The following is a 15,032-nucleotide window of genomic DNA, read 5'->3' on the forward strand; positions in this document are numbered from 1 at the left end:
ACTCTCGGGCTACGTCTACACTGTAGCCTTCTTCCGCAAAAGTTTATGCAAATGAAGTATGGAGTGGAATATCGCTGCGCTTCATTTGCGCAAAAACCTCCTCTTGTGCAAGAGCCATTCTTCCTGAAAAAATGAGGAAGAACGGCTCTTGCGCAAGAGTGGGGTTTTGCGCAAAAAGGAGACGTCTACGCAGCTCCTTTTTGCGCAAAAGCCTCTTGCACAAAAGCGGCTGTTAATTAATTATGCAAATGAAATGTGGTGATATTCCACTCCACACTTCATTTGCATAAGCTTTTGCGGAAGAAGGCAACGATGTAGATGTAGCCTAGCTTTGTTGTGTCTCTGTCCTGTTTTCCAGAGAATTTCTTAATTTGGCAGTGCAATATGAGCCCAATTGAACATTTGAGAGACTCAGTGAAGTTACTGGGAGCTGTGTGCACAAACCCTGGGCAGAATCTGGCCTGTGAATCCTAACAGTTCCGTGTGGTTAATGTTCACACTACTTTTCTGCTCCTTTTGTGTTCCACAGAGAGAGTCTGGACTATGAGAGAAGCAATCTCTGCTGTTGGTTTTCAATGTCTGATTTTCTTCTGATTGCACAGGGCAAGAAGGGTGAACCTGGCTTCCCAGGACTCGATGGCTTGCCTGGACCTCGGGTATGTGACATTTCTACTTCTTCCTTATAACACAAAGGCAATAATATCAGAAGCGACAGAGTTTCAGTAAAAGGTGACACAAGTATATGAATAAGATGTGTTCAAAGAAGCTTTCAGGGGGAGGAGGATGCGCGTTAAAGAAGATAGAGAGTGAGGGTGATTCCTGCTCTTGGGTTTAAGGCTACTGGACCAGAGCTTTGCAGCTCCACGAGTGGTCAGTGGGTTTGCCTGAGGAGTAAATTAAGGCAGAATTTCACCTATTGGGTGTCATATACCCTGCTGGGGAGCCACATTAACGCTTGTTGCTTCCAACTTTCCTTCCTTTCCAGCTGCTGTTGTAAGCAAAGCTGGATGAGCTAAGGGGAAGGGGGCAGTGATTCACAGCTATCCCAACACAGTGACACCATCTGGCAACAGAAAAAGGCTTGGGGAACTTGTCACAGCACGGGGAACTCCTTCAAGGGGAGATGGGGACGACTCCACCTCAGCCCTAATGAATTAGCTGCTTCCCAGCTTGAGGAGATAGGACTAAGGCAGTCAGCTGACGCCTTAAAGCAGTGTTCCTCAAGCTTTAGGAAAGCCGCTAGCAGGCCTGTGCTGCTTTGTTTACCTAAAGAGTCCATCACCATGGAGCCTGGCGGCTCCCATTGGCTGTGGTTTGTCACGTCTAGGCAAGGGGAGCCAGGAGAAGCGGAGGCCTGGCCCACACCACTTCCCACGGCTTCCTTTGGCTGGGAATTGCAAACTGAGGCCAATGGGAGCAGTAAGGCTCTGTGGTTATGGACTCTTTAGATAAGCAAAGTGATGCAGGTCTACTGGCAGCTTTCCCAAAGCAGGCCCATGGCCCACTTTGAGAAACCCTGTCTTAAAAGGACAGCTGGGCCTTATATAAATGCTGAGAGAGATCAGTCTGGGGGAAGAATTGCAGGGAGCTGGTGGGCTGCCTCCTTTGGGGGGGGGGGGAGGTCCTGAATCAGGCTCTACAGCAAAACAGTACTCTAGGGAAACCAGCCAATGTTTGGAGTGCTCATCACAGAGGTCCAGGGCTAGCTAAAGTCACCCAAGCTGTGTATGAGTTTTAGTGATGGATTTCATTTGGGGACTTTGAGGATTGTTTTCAGTGATTTATGCCATTAAACAGGCCCTGGCAGGGCAGCAAGAAAACCTGTGTGGAGCTTATTAAAGAGTCCGGAAGAAGGGGGAAACTGAGGCAGGGTACCACAGCCCTCCCAAAGGCCATGAGGGAGTTCTTAGGAGGTGGCTGCCCTCTGACAGGAATCCCTTCTCTTCTTGCCGTAAAGAAAGGGAGGATGGTCACAAAGCTTCTCCACCGTTTGCCCACACACCACGATTGAGTACCCTGGCAAGAATATAACAACCCATTAACCGTCGTCTTGATAATACACCCTACCTCATTCATATGAGTGAGGATTTTAGCTCTACCGTCAGTTAAACTTGGGACAGACACAGAAGAGCTTTGACTCTGCAGTGGCTGGTGATGTACACAGTGACCAGGGCATCGTGAGCTGTCGGTTGTTTTTGCTTTGCTGATACTTATTTTATTTCCCCTGGCAAGTAATGCTCTTGTTACTAGGAAACATCAGCACGAAATGGATTCTTTAGCAGATGTGCTGTGTTAAGGTGTTAAGATGACTGTGAAAGCCATGAGAGACAAAATCCGATGGTTTGCTATGTGGGTTCAGGTGAAGCCAATTATCTCCAATTTAGAATGCTGTCATTTAGATTCTGCTTTTTGCCATGTCTGTGCTTTTCAGGCTGTGTTTCATTCCGCAGCATCTGGTTTACCAGTTGTTCACCAGCTGCCTGGAATGGGAATACATTCACGTATTTTCAAATGCATTTTGATGGTTTCTTTGTAATGCTGGATGACATTAAAGCTTCCTGCTGAGTGCTACAGACATTATGAACAACCCACTTTAAAAGAATAAATTTCCGGATATCTGTCTGTGAATTAATCAATAATTAACGATCACGCAATGAACATAACTCTACCTTAAGTGAAGCTCTGCAGGGCTTTTTATATACTTTCATGGCACAATTTCAATATTAATTGTAGGAAAAGTTTGCTGATTTTGCATTAAGCAGCTTTTCCCTTGGCCCTAGCAAAACAAAGCTTGCAAATTTTATGTTGATCAGAAAAAGATAAAACTACAGTGCTATCAAGAGATTTTTAAATTGACTGACCATTTGCTCTTCCACCACGTATATTAACTTTAAGAATAAAGAAAATTATGCATATTCTTACAACAGCACCCTGACCTGTGCATATGACAGAAGACTTCCAGAAACATTTGATTAAAAAAGAGCTGAAGTAAACCAGTGCATGGATTCAGAGAATATATTCAAGGGGAAAAGAGAATGTCTAAGACAAGGTCTTTAAATAATAATCAATGTGTTCTTCAATATGCAGCAGCAGTCAAAAAAGCAAACAGAATCAGGAATCCATTAAGAAATAAATAGAGAATAAGACAGAAAGTATCCTAATGCCTCTATATAAACCCACATATAAACTCTAGATACGCCCACATCTTGAATACTGCATGCACCTCATCTCAAAAAAAGGTGTCTCTACATTGGAAAAAGTTCAGAAAAGGGCAACAAAAATGATTTGGGCATGGGACGTCTGCCCTATTAGAAGAGATTAATAATACTGGGAATTTTCATCTTGGAAAAGAGACAATTAAAGAGGGATATGATAGAAGTCTACAAATTCATCACTGGTGTGGAAAAAGGGAATAAAGAAGAGTTATTTACTCATTCCCATAACAGAAGAACTAGGGGTCACCAAATGAAATTAATAGATAGCAAGTTTAAACCAAAAAAAGGGAAGTATTTCACACAACACAGTCAACCTGTGGAACTCCTGGCCAAAGTATGTTGTAAAGTTCAAGACAGTAACATGGCTCAAAAAAAAAGAGCTATATAAATTCATGGGGAATGGATCCATCAATGGTTATTATCAGTTCTTTTCATTCCCTCTGAGGCATTTGGGGGAACATCTACACAGCAGGGCTAAAGCCAACATAAGCTACACAACTTGAGCTACATCAATTGCTTGGCTCAAGTCAAAATAGCTTATTTCAGATTTTGGCACTGTCTACCAATCAGGAAGTTTGAGGAAGAGCACGCTTCCTCCAACTTCCCTTACTCCTCGTAAACTGAGGGTTACAGGAATCGGAGTAAAAAGTCCTCCAGCTCAACATGATTTGACATAATGTTGAAATAACTGCTTGTCGTGTAGATGCAGACTGTGTTATTTCCAACTTCCGTTATTCCGAAATAACGCTGCTGTGTGGATGAACCCTGGCAGTGGCCACTATTGGCAGACAGGATACTGAGCTAGATGGACCTTTGTCCTGACCCAGTGCAGCCGTTCCTATGTTCTTAATCACAGGCTTTGCATTTTACTCCACTTTAGTTAGAGCAGCACCCAGATCAGATATAATGATGAGGTCCAACACATGGACATATGGGCATGAGTGTGCGTCTTTATCTGGGGCTACTGAATGAGAACAATTTGTGTCTGGGAGAAGAGGGGACAGCGAGTGGGAGCTGAGCTTGCTTCGGACAGCAGGATACCTTACAATGATTCTTGTCCTTCTTGGCCATCACTGCTGGCTGTCCCGGAGGAAGGGAAAGATCTTGTGACACATCTGAGAAGACTCTGGGATGACACCAGTGCCTGTGATAACATCCCTTTCCCCCACAAAACACACGCCCCTTCCCAACTTGTGTGAAGAAGCTGGTTGAAAAACAGGATAGAGCTTTTGTGACAGCAAAGAATCCCCCTCCCTCCCCACAAACACACTTTTTTCCTATCAATGTTTCAACCTGAAAACTTGTTAAAACCAAGAAAGTGGAATTTTTTCAGCCAAGCTCTTGGGTGCATGTCTGCTACCTCTCCCTTGCCTATGTAAGTAAAACTCATATTTGTATTTCAGTAAGAAGTAGTGCAGACTAGCACAGACTGCTAGTAGGAGAAGAGCTAATATGCACAGGCTGAGGCAGTTTATCTCTCTGTTCTGAATAGATTTGTGTGACGCAGTGATAAAAACATCTGCACTAATAGATTAACCCTGGTGCAAGCAGCAGCAGTACTGACAATCGCTGGAATCTGGATTCTAATTTGATTAGTGTAGACATAAGTCTGGAGCACTTCTGATTTCAAGCTTATTGCCTTTTTAAAGAGGCCTTGAGTATAAACCTTGGAATGTGCTGAGTTCTTGAGCTTCTGTTTACAAGGTAAGTCATTTGTAAGGGCTTGTGTAAAAAAGCAGACATAGGCTTGTGTAACCCACACATCTACTGTGTGTGGTTCACTGTCCCATGTAGTGGCACTTAGTCCAGCTACTGAGAGAATGGCTTTCCTCTACAGACTTAGCTGAGAGCCAGCTGGCTTTTAGCTCAGGCTGTAGAAGCTCCTGCACTAAGCTCCATAGGGCCCCAGTTTGGTTCTGCCTGTTGGCGTTACACCTGCACTGCAACGTTCAGGTCTAATTCCAAAGTCTCCCAAAGATACTTGTGGTAAGGGAATTGGCACAGGAACAGCTTTGATAAGATTTTGTATTTTGAAACAGGAAAAAAAACAAAACCTGGAGCCTGTTGGCTTACTGAGAGTACTGAAGCAAAAAACAAACACACCAAAAAAAGATGAAGATTTTACATTTTCATTTGTTGCACTGACTCAATAAAAACAAACCAAAAGGAGAAATTAAGCTTGTTCATCAATAAACATAAGAAATCCCAGGCTGTGCCTTATGCTAAGATACAAAATTAAGCAAACATCGCCTAGTGCTGAAAAGAAGATTTTCTTAGTACTGTAAGAAATAGCAAGGTACAAAGCCTCTGCATTCTTATGGCCCCGGGAGGTTATCAGTAATTTCTGTTCAGAACGGTTTTTTAAAATAATGTTGGTTTTCCAGTTATCCTGCCACTTGACTTAATAACTAGAGACCTGGTCCATTATGAATAATGCAGCAAGCACTTAAAATGATTAAAAAGCCATGCAAGTTAGATGTGCAGGAGTAATGGCTCTTGGGGTCTTGGTTTTCTGTGTTGCCAGCAGTCTTTTTTTTTATCATTTTTAATCTTGGTTTACAAAACTGGATTTAAGCAGAGGATTCACTTCAGTGTTGTAACGCAGCATTCATCTAAAGTCTAGCACTGGAAATGTTAGTGTACGGAGATGCGGCCAGCAGGCAAGGGGGGGGGGCGGGGAATGAAGAACAGTTGTAACGAACTCATGTTCCGATGTCAGCTGCTTGTGGCAAGCATTATAGAAAAGGGGAGTTTTGAGGCACATTTTTAGAAGGATTGCAGATCTTGGTGTGACAACAGTGAAGGCTTGATAGAGGAGTGAAGGAAACGGGAGACTGAGGCCATACAGATTTATATCAATATAACTACCTCACTCGGGGGTGTGAAAAATCCACCACGTGCAGGAATAATTTATATAGTGGAGGTGCTGAGAGTCAACGAACCAAACTGCAAATCCAGTATCTAAGGGAAACCCTGTCAAGTCTGGATTGCTTTAGTACAGTGTTTCTTAAACTTTTTAAGACGGAGGTATACTAAACAATATTGTGTTTTTAATGGGGAACACCAAGAATTTTTTTGTTGCGCAAAAATAAATAAATAAAAAGGTCAGGGGAAAAAGGGTTGGGGGAAAAGAGTCGGGGGGAAATTGAGGGGAAAAAAAAGGGGTCGGGGGAAATTTATTGAACCAAAAAAAAAAAGTCGCTTCCCCCTTTAAGGGCTGCCATTTTGAATTCTGTTTTTCTCTGTGGCACACCTCCGATTGTCTCACAGCACACCAGTGTGCTCCGGAACACAGTTTAAGAAACACTGCTTTAGTAGATGCTCTAGTTCTAGCATCTATGGATTCCATACCCCTGACCATTGTAGTTATATGGAAATAGATCTGTAGTGTAGACTAATGTTGACTTACTGACTTAATCCCTTGGGGTATGTCTACACTACCACCCTAGTTCGAACTAGGGTGGTTAATGTAGGCATCCGAAGTTGCAAATGAAGCCCGGGATTTAAATATCCCGAGCTTCGTTTGCATCTTGCCGGGCGCCGCCATTTTTAAATGCCCGTTAGTGCAGACTCCATGCCTGCGGCTACACGCGGCACAGCGTAGGTAGTTTGGATTAGGCTCTCTATTCCGAACTACCGTTACTCCTCATGGAACGAGGTGTAACGGTAGTTCGGAATAGAGAGCCTAATCTGAACTACCTACTCCGTGCCGCATGTAGCCGCGGGCACGGAGTCCGCACTAACGGGCATTTAAAAATGGCGGCGCCCGGCAAGATGCAAATGAAGACCGGGATATTTAAATCCCGGGCTTCATTTGCAACTTCGGATGCCTACATTAACCACCCTAGTTCGAACTAGGGTGGTAGTGTAGACATACCCTTGTGTAGATAGTGCTGCTTTGATAGGAGAGCTTCTCCCATCAATATACCTACCACATCCTGGGGCGGAAGATTAATCCAACTGATGAGAGAAAGTCTCACATTGGGGAAGGTGCCATCTTTGCTAAGTGCTGCATCTGTGCCCCTGGAGTGCTGGATATGAAGTCAAGCCCTGAGATGAGGTGCTTGATGGAGCGAGTGCAGATACAACAAGAGATGACATTTCAGAGGTTCAGAGGCTGTGACTGGCTCTGCAGATGTATAAAGACAAATATAGAAGTTGGAGCTAAGGGCTTATTAGCATGAGTGCCATGTATTTTGCTAGCATTATATCAGCAGCCAAATAATTTTGCGTGGCTTAAATGCTTGTCTCACTCATAAAAGGATGGGCTCGGGGGAAGGGGAAATGTGTGAAGTGTCTCCTTCCTGTCAGGTGCATGCAGCACCAGAGGAAACTGTCAGCCGTTCAAAACAACTGGCAGTTCTCTCTAGACACTGCATGCCCCTGGCAGGGTGGAGCAGGGAGTGAGAAACTTCATTTGCTCCCTTGCCGCCTCAAGCCACACGAAGTTTCCTTCTGCCGCCAGAGGCTCAGGACGCTTAGAAGGAACTGCCAGCTGTTCAAAACAGCTGGTGGTTCTCTCTAGGTGCTGTGTACCCCTGGCAGGATGGGAGCAGGGGGCAAAGACTTCATGTGCTCCCCCGCCCCAGGCCAATCAGGGTCAGTGGGTGGGGGAGTACGGGACGTTTTCTGGCCCTACCTCTTTTGGGATGGCCTGTGACCTCTTCAGAAATTTGTGAAGTGCCCCCCCCCTTCAAAAATTATTTCTCACCCCTGTCTCACTTTCACAAGTCTATGAGATGCCTAAACAAACCTTCATTGCAGTGTTGGTTGCATAGCTTAAGTATTTGCAGAAGCATTTCTTACATAGCAGTATGGAATATGTGAACTAAATCTGTGCAGCTTCATTTTCAATGGTGGTTCTTTGGAGGAGTCATTATGCCTTCATATGAATCATACATGGTACATCTATTCACCTCTTCCCCCATCTTTTACAAAAAAGTGAGCTCAGGCCAAGACTCCTAGTGCTCTGTTAGCATTTATAGATGAGTATTTTATTCCTTCCCAAACCTCTCTATGGGGAAGAACCTTGTATTATTATTGATGAGACAGTGGAAAGCAATCCATGAACATTCATGCTACGTCTACACTGGCATGATTTTCCGGAAATGCTTTTAACGGAAAAGTTTTCCGTTAAAAGTATTTTCAGAAAAAAGCGCGTCTAGATTGGCAGGATGCTTTTCCAGAAAAGCACTTTTTGCGGAAAAGCGTCCGTGCCAATCTAGATGCACTTTTCCACAAAAAAGCCCCAATCGTCATTTTCGCGATTGGGGCTTTTTTGCGGAAAAGAAATCTCTGCTGTCTACACTGGCCCTTTTCCAGAACAGTTTTCCAGAAAAAGACTTTTGACTGAACGGGAGCAGCATAGTTTTTCCGGAAAAGCACTGATGATTTTACATTAGATCGTCAGTGCTTTTCCGGAAATTCAAGCGGCCAGTGTAGACAGCTGGCAAGTTATTCCGGAAAAGCGGCTGATTTTCCGGAATAACTGGCCAGTGTAGACACAGCCTCAGAGTAAACTTTACTTTCTCTGATATCCTTCAAAACCATGCAGATCGCAAAAGGAGGAAACATTATCTCATTTCTGGTACCCAACTGAGAAATAACAAGGCAAACCATCCTTCTGCATATAGAGAATGACATGTTTCAGAAGGCTTTAACTACTTGAATTAAATTCTTAAACATGGAGAACAGCCCCTGTATTACACAATGCACAATGTCTTCACGCAGTGCACAGACAACCTGTGGAACTCCTTGCCAGAGGATGTTGTGAAGGCCACAACTTTAACAGGGTTAAAAAAGAATTAGATAAATTCATGAAGGATAAGTCCACCCATGGGTATTAGCCAGGTTGTGTAGAAATGGTGTCCCTAGCCTCTGTTTTCTAGAAGTTGGGGATGGGTGACAGGAGATGGATCATTTGATGATTATCTGTTCTGTTCATTCCCTCTGGGGGCACCTAGCATTGGCCACTGTCGGCAGACAGGATACTGGGCAAGATGGACCTTTGGTCTGGCCCAGTACGGCCATTCTTATTTTCTTAATGTCCTTAGATAGAGAGCTGAGTAAAACTCTTCAACCAAAATACTGTCTCATTGGAAAATGTGGTTGTGTGGGAAAAAATGATCTCCATTGGGAAAGTCATAACAAAATATTTCAGTTTAAGTCAACATTTGGAAAAAATATTTTTTTGTTCAAAATGTCAGTTCAAAATGTAAAAAGTTGTTCTGAAATTTTGAAACATTTTCTTTTTGATCAAAAATGTGGATTTTTTTCCCATTAAGTGTTTCAAAATGGAAGTTTTTCAGGCCTTTTCATTGTACAACTTATATATATTGACTTTTGTTTTATACTGGAGCTTTAACCAGGTTAAAGGGTTTGTATGCACATTTCCTGTGGAATATATTGGATGGGAATGCTTTACTTGTTTATAGCCTCTTTTTCATCAGGTGAGCTCATCTCACTTTAAAAATATGATTTCAACTTCACAAAATCCTTGTGAGACTGGCTTTATCCTCATTTTACAGATGGGGAAACTGAGGCATGGAGCATGACAGTCCACAAGATGTCACACTAGCAAAACTGAGAATAGAACCTAATTCTCCCAGCATTGTTCTATGCACTTCTAGATTGTGCTTCCTCCCCTTATCTCTTGCTAGTATGTAAACAAAAATTAATATCAACAGAAATGGCTGAATAAAGGAAATTTTATTCCACTGTGTTAGAGTGATAGGTTGTCACATACATGGGATGGGGTTGTGATGTCAGCAAGTGACTCACATAGGAAAAGCAAGCAGACCATAAAGGAGAAAAATCCTGTTTGCACCTCAAGCTCATGTGGGCAGTGGATGCATCCAGATTAAAAGAAAAGTGAATGTCCCACGTCAGTTACATTCAAAATATGGAAGTAGCTGTCTTGCCTTTTAATGCCAGGGCATTTTAGCCAGCTTATAATTGGTTCTACCTCCTGCAAGCTCTAAATTGCTTTGCAGCTAAGTGATACTTGGAAGGGTATGAAATTGTTTGGGCCTTGGGAAAAAAATCAAACAAAATCAAAGTGAAATACTCTTATAACTCAGTGTCCTTGTCTCTCCCAGATTGGAATTTAAATGTGACAGCCCTGGGAACTGGCTTTGGGAAAGGGAGTTTTGATCTGCAGGGTTCATAGAATCATAGAATAATAGGACTGGAAGGGACCTCGAGAGGTCATTGAGTCCAGCCCCCCGCCCTCAAGGCAGGACCAAGCTCCATCTACACCATCCCTGACAGATGTCTATCTAACCTGTTCTTAAATATCTCCAGAGAGGGAGATTCCACCACCTCCCTTGGCAATTTATTCCAATATTTGACCACCCTGACAGTTAGGAATTTTTTCCTAATGTCCAATCTAAACCTCTCCTGCTGCACTTTAAGCCCATTACTCCTTGTCCTGTCCTCAGAAACCAAGAGGAACAAATTTTCTCCTTCCTCCTTGTGACACCCTTTTAGATATTTGAAAACCGCTATCATGTCCCCCCTTAATCTTCTTTTTTCCAAACTAAACAAGCCCAGTTCATGAAGCCTGGCTTCATAGGTCATGTTCTCTAGACCTTTAATCATTCTTGTCGCTCTTCTCTGTACCCTTTCCAATTTCTCCACATCTTTCTTGAAGATGATCACTGAAGAGGTCATCAGAGAAACCAAATTCCATTTAATCTTGATTATCAGCAACAAGGAGAAAAGACATATAGCAGACATATGGTATGAGCTTGGGTGAATTATTAGGGGTACAATGTAGCTTATATATTATACGTATTTGTAGTAGTACCCACTATGGGGCAGGTCCTTTTTACAGATTCAAGAGAAGTCCTTGCTATGGTTCGAAAGACCAGCAGAACCCAGGGGAAGGGGAACAACAAGTGTCAACGTGTATACAAGTCAAATCGATTTGCTGTAAGCATCGTGGCAGAAATGACTTTAAAAGGGACAAGGGCATGACAGATTTCTGCACATTCTGTGTGTGACACAACGGCATTTTCTATCCATTGGCCCTGATCAGTTCGGGCAGCCAAGCCTGCAGGCCTTTGGTAGGAATAAATTTGTCAGGAGCAGCAGTTCTAGTGGCATACGACTCCTTTGCTCTAGAGATGGCAGCATTGCCCAGAAAACTGGCTGCACCAGGCTGCTCAGAAAGTATTCCCATTCAGTGCATCTCCCAAGGAGCTCTGGCAATATAAATTAAAGCTGCCTTCCCCCTCAGGAGACCTCTGCCCAGATAGTTGTCCCACAAGGGTGCGGTTTTGTAGATTGCCCGTGCTTTCACTTATGTAGGTGAATTGGTCATGTATTTGTGCATAAACAACCTACTTCAGAGTATCATGATGATTACGATAGAAAAAGATTGCACTTGAATGATTAGTGGTACCAATAAGCATGCTTAGCCGGTGGAACTCATTGCTATATGATGTTTTTGAGGCCAAGAACTTGGTAGGATTCAGAGATGGTTTAGACACTTATGTGGCTAGGAAGATCATCCAGATTTATTATAGTTAATAAATAACGAAAGACTGTTGTATTGGATATAAAACCTCATCTGCAGGGGAGCAGATATTCCATATCTGCCTTCTTCTGTGGGATTTCTTTCATCTTCTTATGAAGTATCTAGTGCTGGCCTCTGTCTTAGACAGGATGCAAGTCTAGATAGCCCATGAGTCTAACCCAGTGTGACAGTTCCTCTGTTCTGTGCCCTCGTCCACAGAGTGCCATGTGTAAGACAAATCAGGAAAGAGATCTTGGAGTTATCATTGACAGTTTTCTGAAAACTTCCACACAGTGTGCAGCAGCGGTCAAAAAGGCAACTAGGATGCTAGAAATTATTAGGAAAGGGATAGAAAATAAGACCCAGAATATCTTACTGCCCCTGTATAAAACTATGGTACGCCCAGATCTTGAATACTGTGGACAGATGTGGTCTCCTCACCTCAAAAAAGATATTTTGGCCTTGGAAAGGGTTCAGAAAAGGGCAACTAAAATGATTAGGGGTTTGGAACGGGTCCCATATGAGGAGAGGTTAAAGCGACTGGGACTTTTGAGTTTAGAAAAGAGGAGGCTGAGGGGGGATATGATAGAGGTCTATAAAATTATGAGTGGTGTGGAAAGGGCCAATAAAGAAAAGTTATTTATTAGTTCCCTAAATAGAAGAACTAGAGGACACCAAATGAAATTAATGGGTAGCAGGTTTAAAACTAATAAAAGAAAGTTCTTCTTCACACAGCGTGTAGTCAACCTGTGGAACTCCTTGCCAGAGGAGGCTGTGAAGGCTAGGACTATAATAGAGTTTAAAGAGAAGCTAGATAAATTCATGGAGGTTAGGTCCATAAAAGGCTATTAGCCAGTGGACAAAATGGTGTCCGTGGCCTCTGTTTGTCAGAGGCTGGAGAGAAATGGCAGGAGACAAATCACTTGATCATTGTCTTCGGTCCACCCTCTCTGGGGCACCTGGTGCTGGCCACTGTCGGCAGACAGGATACTGGGCTAGAAGGACCTTCGGTCTGACCCAGTACGGCCGTTCTTATGTTCTTAAGACATTCTGCCTTGCCTTGCTTGCCAGAGCCATCCCCTCTCTGTTCAAATTCCACTGTAAAACCCATCTCTTCTGAGAGGCCTTTTAAAAACAAACTGCAGCTCGGGGAGAGAGGGGTTCAGCATTCTGACCATCCCAGGTCGGTCTACCCCCAACTCATTCTTCTCTATGGCCTGCTCACAATGGGTGTGATTCTCTTGTTTCTATGTGGTGTTGGCTCTTGCGGGAATGGGATCAGTTTTCTCTGCCTCCATCTCTGAGCTTCCTGTCTTCTTTAACACCAGCCCCTTCACTTCCCATCTTCTAAATGTCCTTGCATGGTCACCACAGATTATTTTACCAGTACCTGTTGCTTTGTCTCTTGCACTAGGCTGATTTATGCTGTTGCTTCTTAAAGTTTATTCTCTCTTGCTAGCTTAGCAAGGTGCAAGTTTTAGCTGTGGCCTCTTCCTGGCTAGCGTGATCCAGTTTTGGGGTAGCACTTTCTGGCTGCGGGAGCCTCCATGTAGGAAAGTTTATAGGAACTTTGTGCAGTTACAACTCCCCTTAATAGGGCTTCCAGCTTAGGCTTGGATCACGCCAGCAGAAGTTGGTAAAACCTAGGGACTCAGCTCCAGATCTCCCTTGTGATTGTCAAGTTCTACCTGCACTTCAGGCCTGCTGTAACTACTGTTCTGGTAATGGCCTCACATCTATTGTAGCTTGAGATGCTGTAGAAAATGACTGTGCACGATACAGAACTGCAGCAAGGCCAGTGAATTTCAATTGATCCAATTCCTGAGTGCATTACCCCCTCTGCTGGTGTGACATTGTCAATTTTTCGACTCCCTTTGAGTCAATGTATCCTAACGTCCTCATTTCATATGCCTGCGACCTTATCTAAAACACCACCACCACCAGGGCCTCATCTTTCATTCTTGCCGCCGTCTTCCCCCCTCTCATCTCTTCCTTCAAGAAGAAGCACAACATTGGCCTGTGACCTGTGATATTCCAGTCCCGGAGCCTGCGGCCTGTGATGTTGAATAGTGGCATTGATGGGATCTGTTGGCCAAAGTGCTGACTTGTTTTTGCTCCTGTGTCTGTCTCCAGTTCCATTTCATTCTTTGGGCACTTTCGAAATAAGCCTCAGAGCTCTCTGCAAACTGCTGCTGGAAAACTGAAAATTAACAGAACAGGCAGGCTACATTTCCTCCTTACTTTATTTGTTTAGGTCCCAACCCATGAAAGCTCTTTGACACGTGCGTAACTTTAAGCACATGAGTAATTCCATCCTAGGTCTTCAGTGAGCCTCAGTACTGCAATTTTGGGGCATATACTCCTTTAACCCCCTCCATGCTCTGCTCACAGAATGCCCTCTCAGGTCTGTAGCCAGCACCTCTCTCTGAGTAGAGACCCACATCCCTTTCCATCCAGAGCAGAGGGCTCAACACCTCTGGAGTTCAAACCACTTCTTAAGGTGTCTAATTACGGATGTTGGTGTCTAACTTTAGGCACCTGCATTTGATACTTTTGACTGACATTTATACCAGCCACAGTATGTTTAAAACCAGTGTTGGCTCAAGAACAAATGGAAATAATTGGGAAACCAACATGTTTAAGCTCAAAGTAAGACAAAGGTTTCTGACCACCAGAGGAGTGAAGCTCTGGGACATCTTTCCGAGTGGAGTAGTGGAGGCAAAAAACAAAAAGCAAAAAAACCCAACAATAACAAAAAAAAAAAAACCCGCCAACTTTTGTCAAGATAAGCTTGATATACAACCGAGTGTTAGCAACAGCACCCTACTCACTGAGGCGGCTGCAGTGTGAAGACAACTGCAGGCTCAGCTGTGAGCAATTAAATTCTTTCTGATGGCAGCTTATGAGCACCTGGGTGGTAATTGCTGGGCTAATGATGTAACTGGGAGGAGGTAAGTAGAAGGAAGAGGCAAGAAGGGGAAGCTCAGGCAACGTGATGCTAATGGGATGTTCTGTGTGTAAAAGTGATGTGGAATAAAAGATACACGCGGTGAAAGGAAAACAGCCTGGATTTGTCTACCGGCCCGCCAACAGGGGGAGGGGAAAGGAGCAATTGCACCCAAACCCAATGGTTCAAAGGGGCCTGGCGGGGCTTCTACCCTCTACTGCAGCTCTAAAGGGGAGGGCTGGCTGCCCCCAGCCCTACCCCTTCTGCCCTTTTGAGAGAGCAGAAGTGCCCCCCCCCTCACCTTGCCTGAGGGCACACATGTCTATGGCCATGCAAGGATAGAAACAAGCAA

At 43.9% G+C, this 15,032-nt stretch overlaps 1 protein-coding gene across 1 annotated transcript in view; it reads left to right on the top strand.

Annotated features, from left to right (window-relative positions):
* COL22A1 (collagen type XXII alpha 1 chain) overlaps positions 1-15,032 on the top strand; it is a 310,548-nt gene that overhangs the window by 210,437 nt on the left and 85,079 nt on the right. Inside the window, exon 24 of the mRNA XM_075920074.1 lies at positions 603-656. Within this exon, the coding sequence (XP_075776189.1) occupies positions 603-656 (54 nt within the window). The remainder of the gene's footprint in view (positions 1-602; positions 657-15,032) is intronic.

Source organism: Pelodiscus sinensis, chromosome 2, assembly GCF_049634645.1.
Source record: "Pelodiscus sinensis isolate JC-2024 chromosome 2, ASM4963464v1, whole genome shotgun sequence".
Lineage (NCBI taxonomy): Eukaryota > Metazoa > Chordata > Testudines > Trionychidae > Pelodiscus > Pelodiscus sinensis.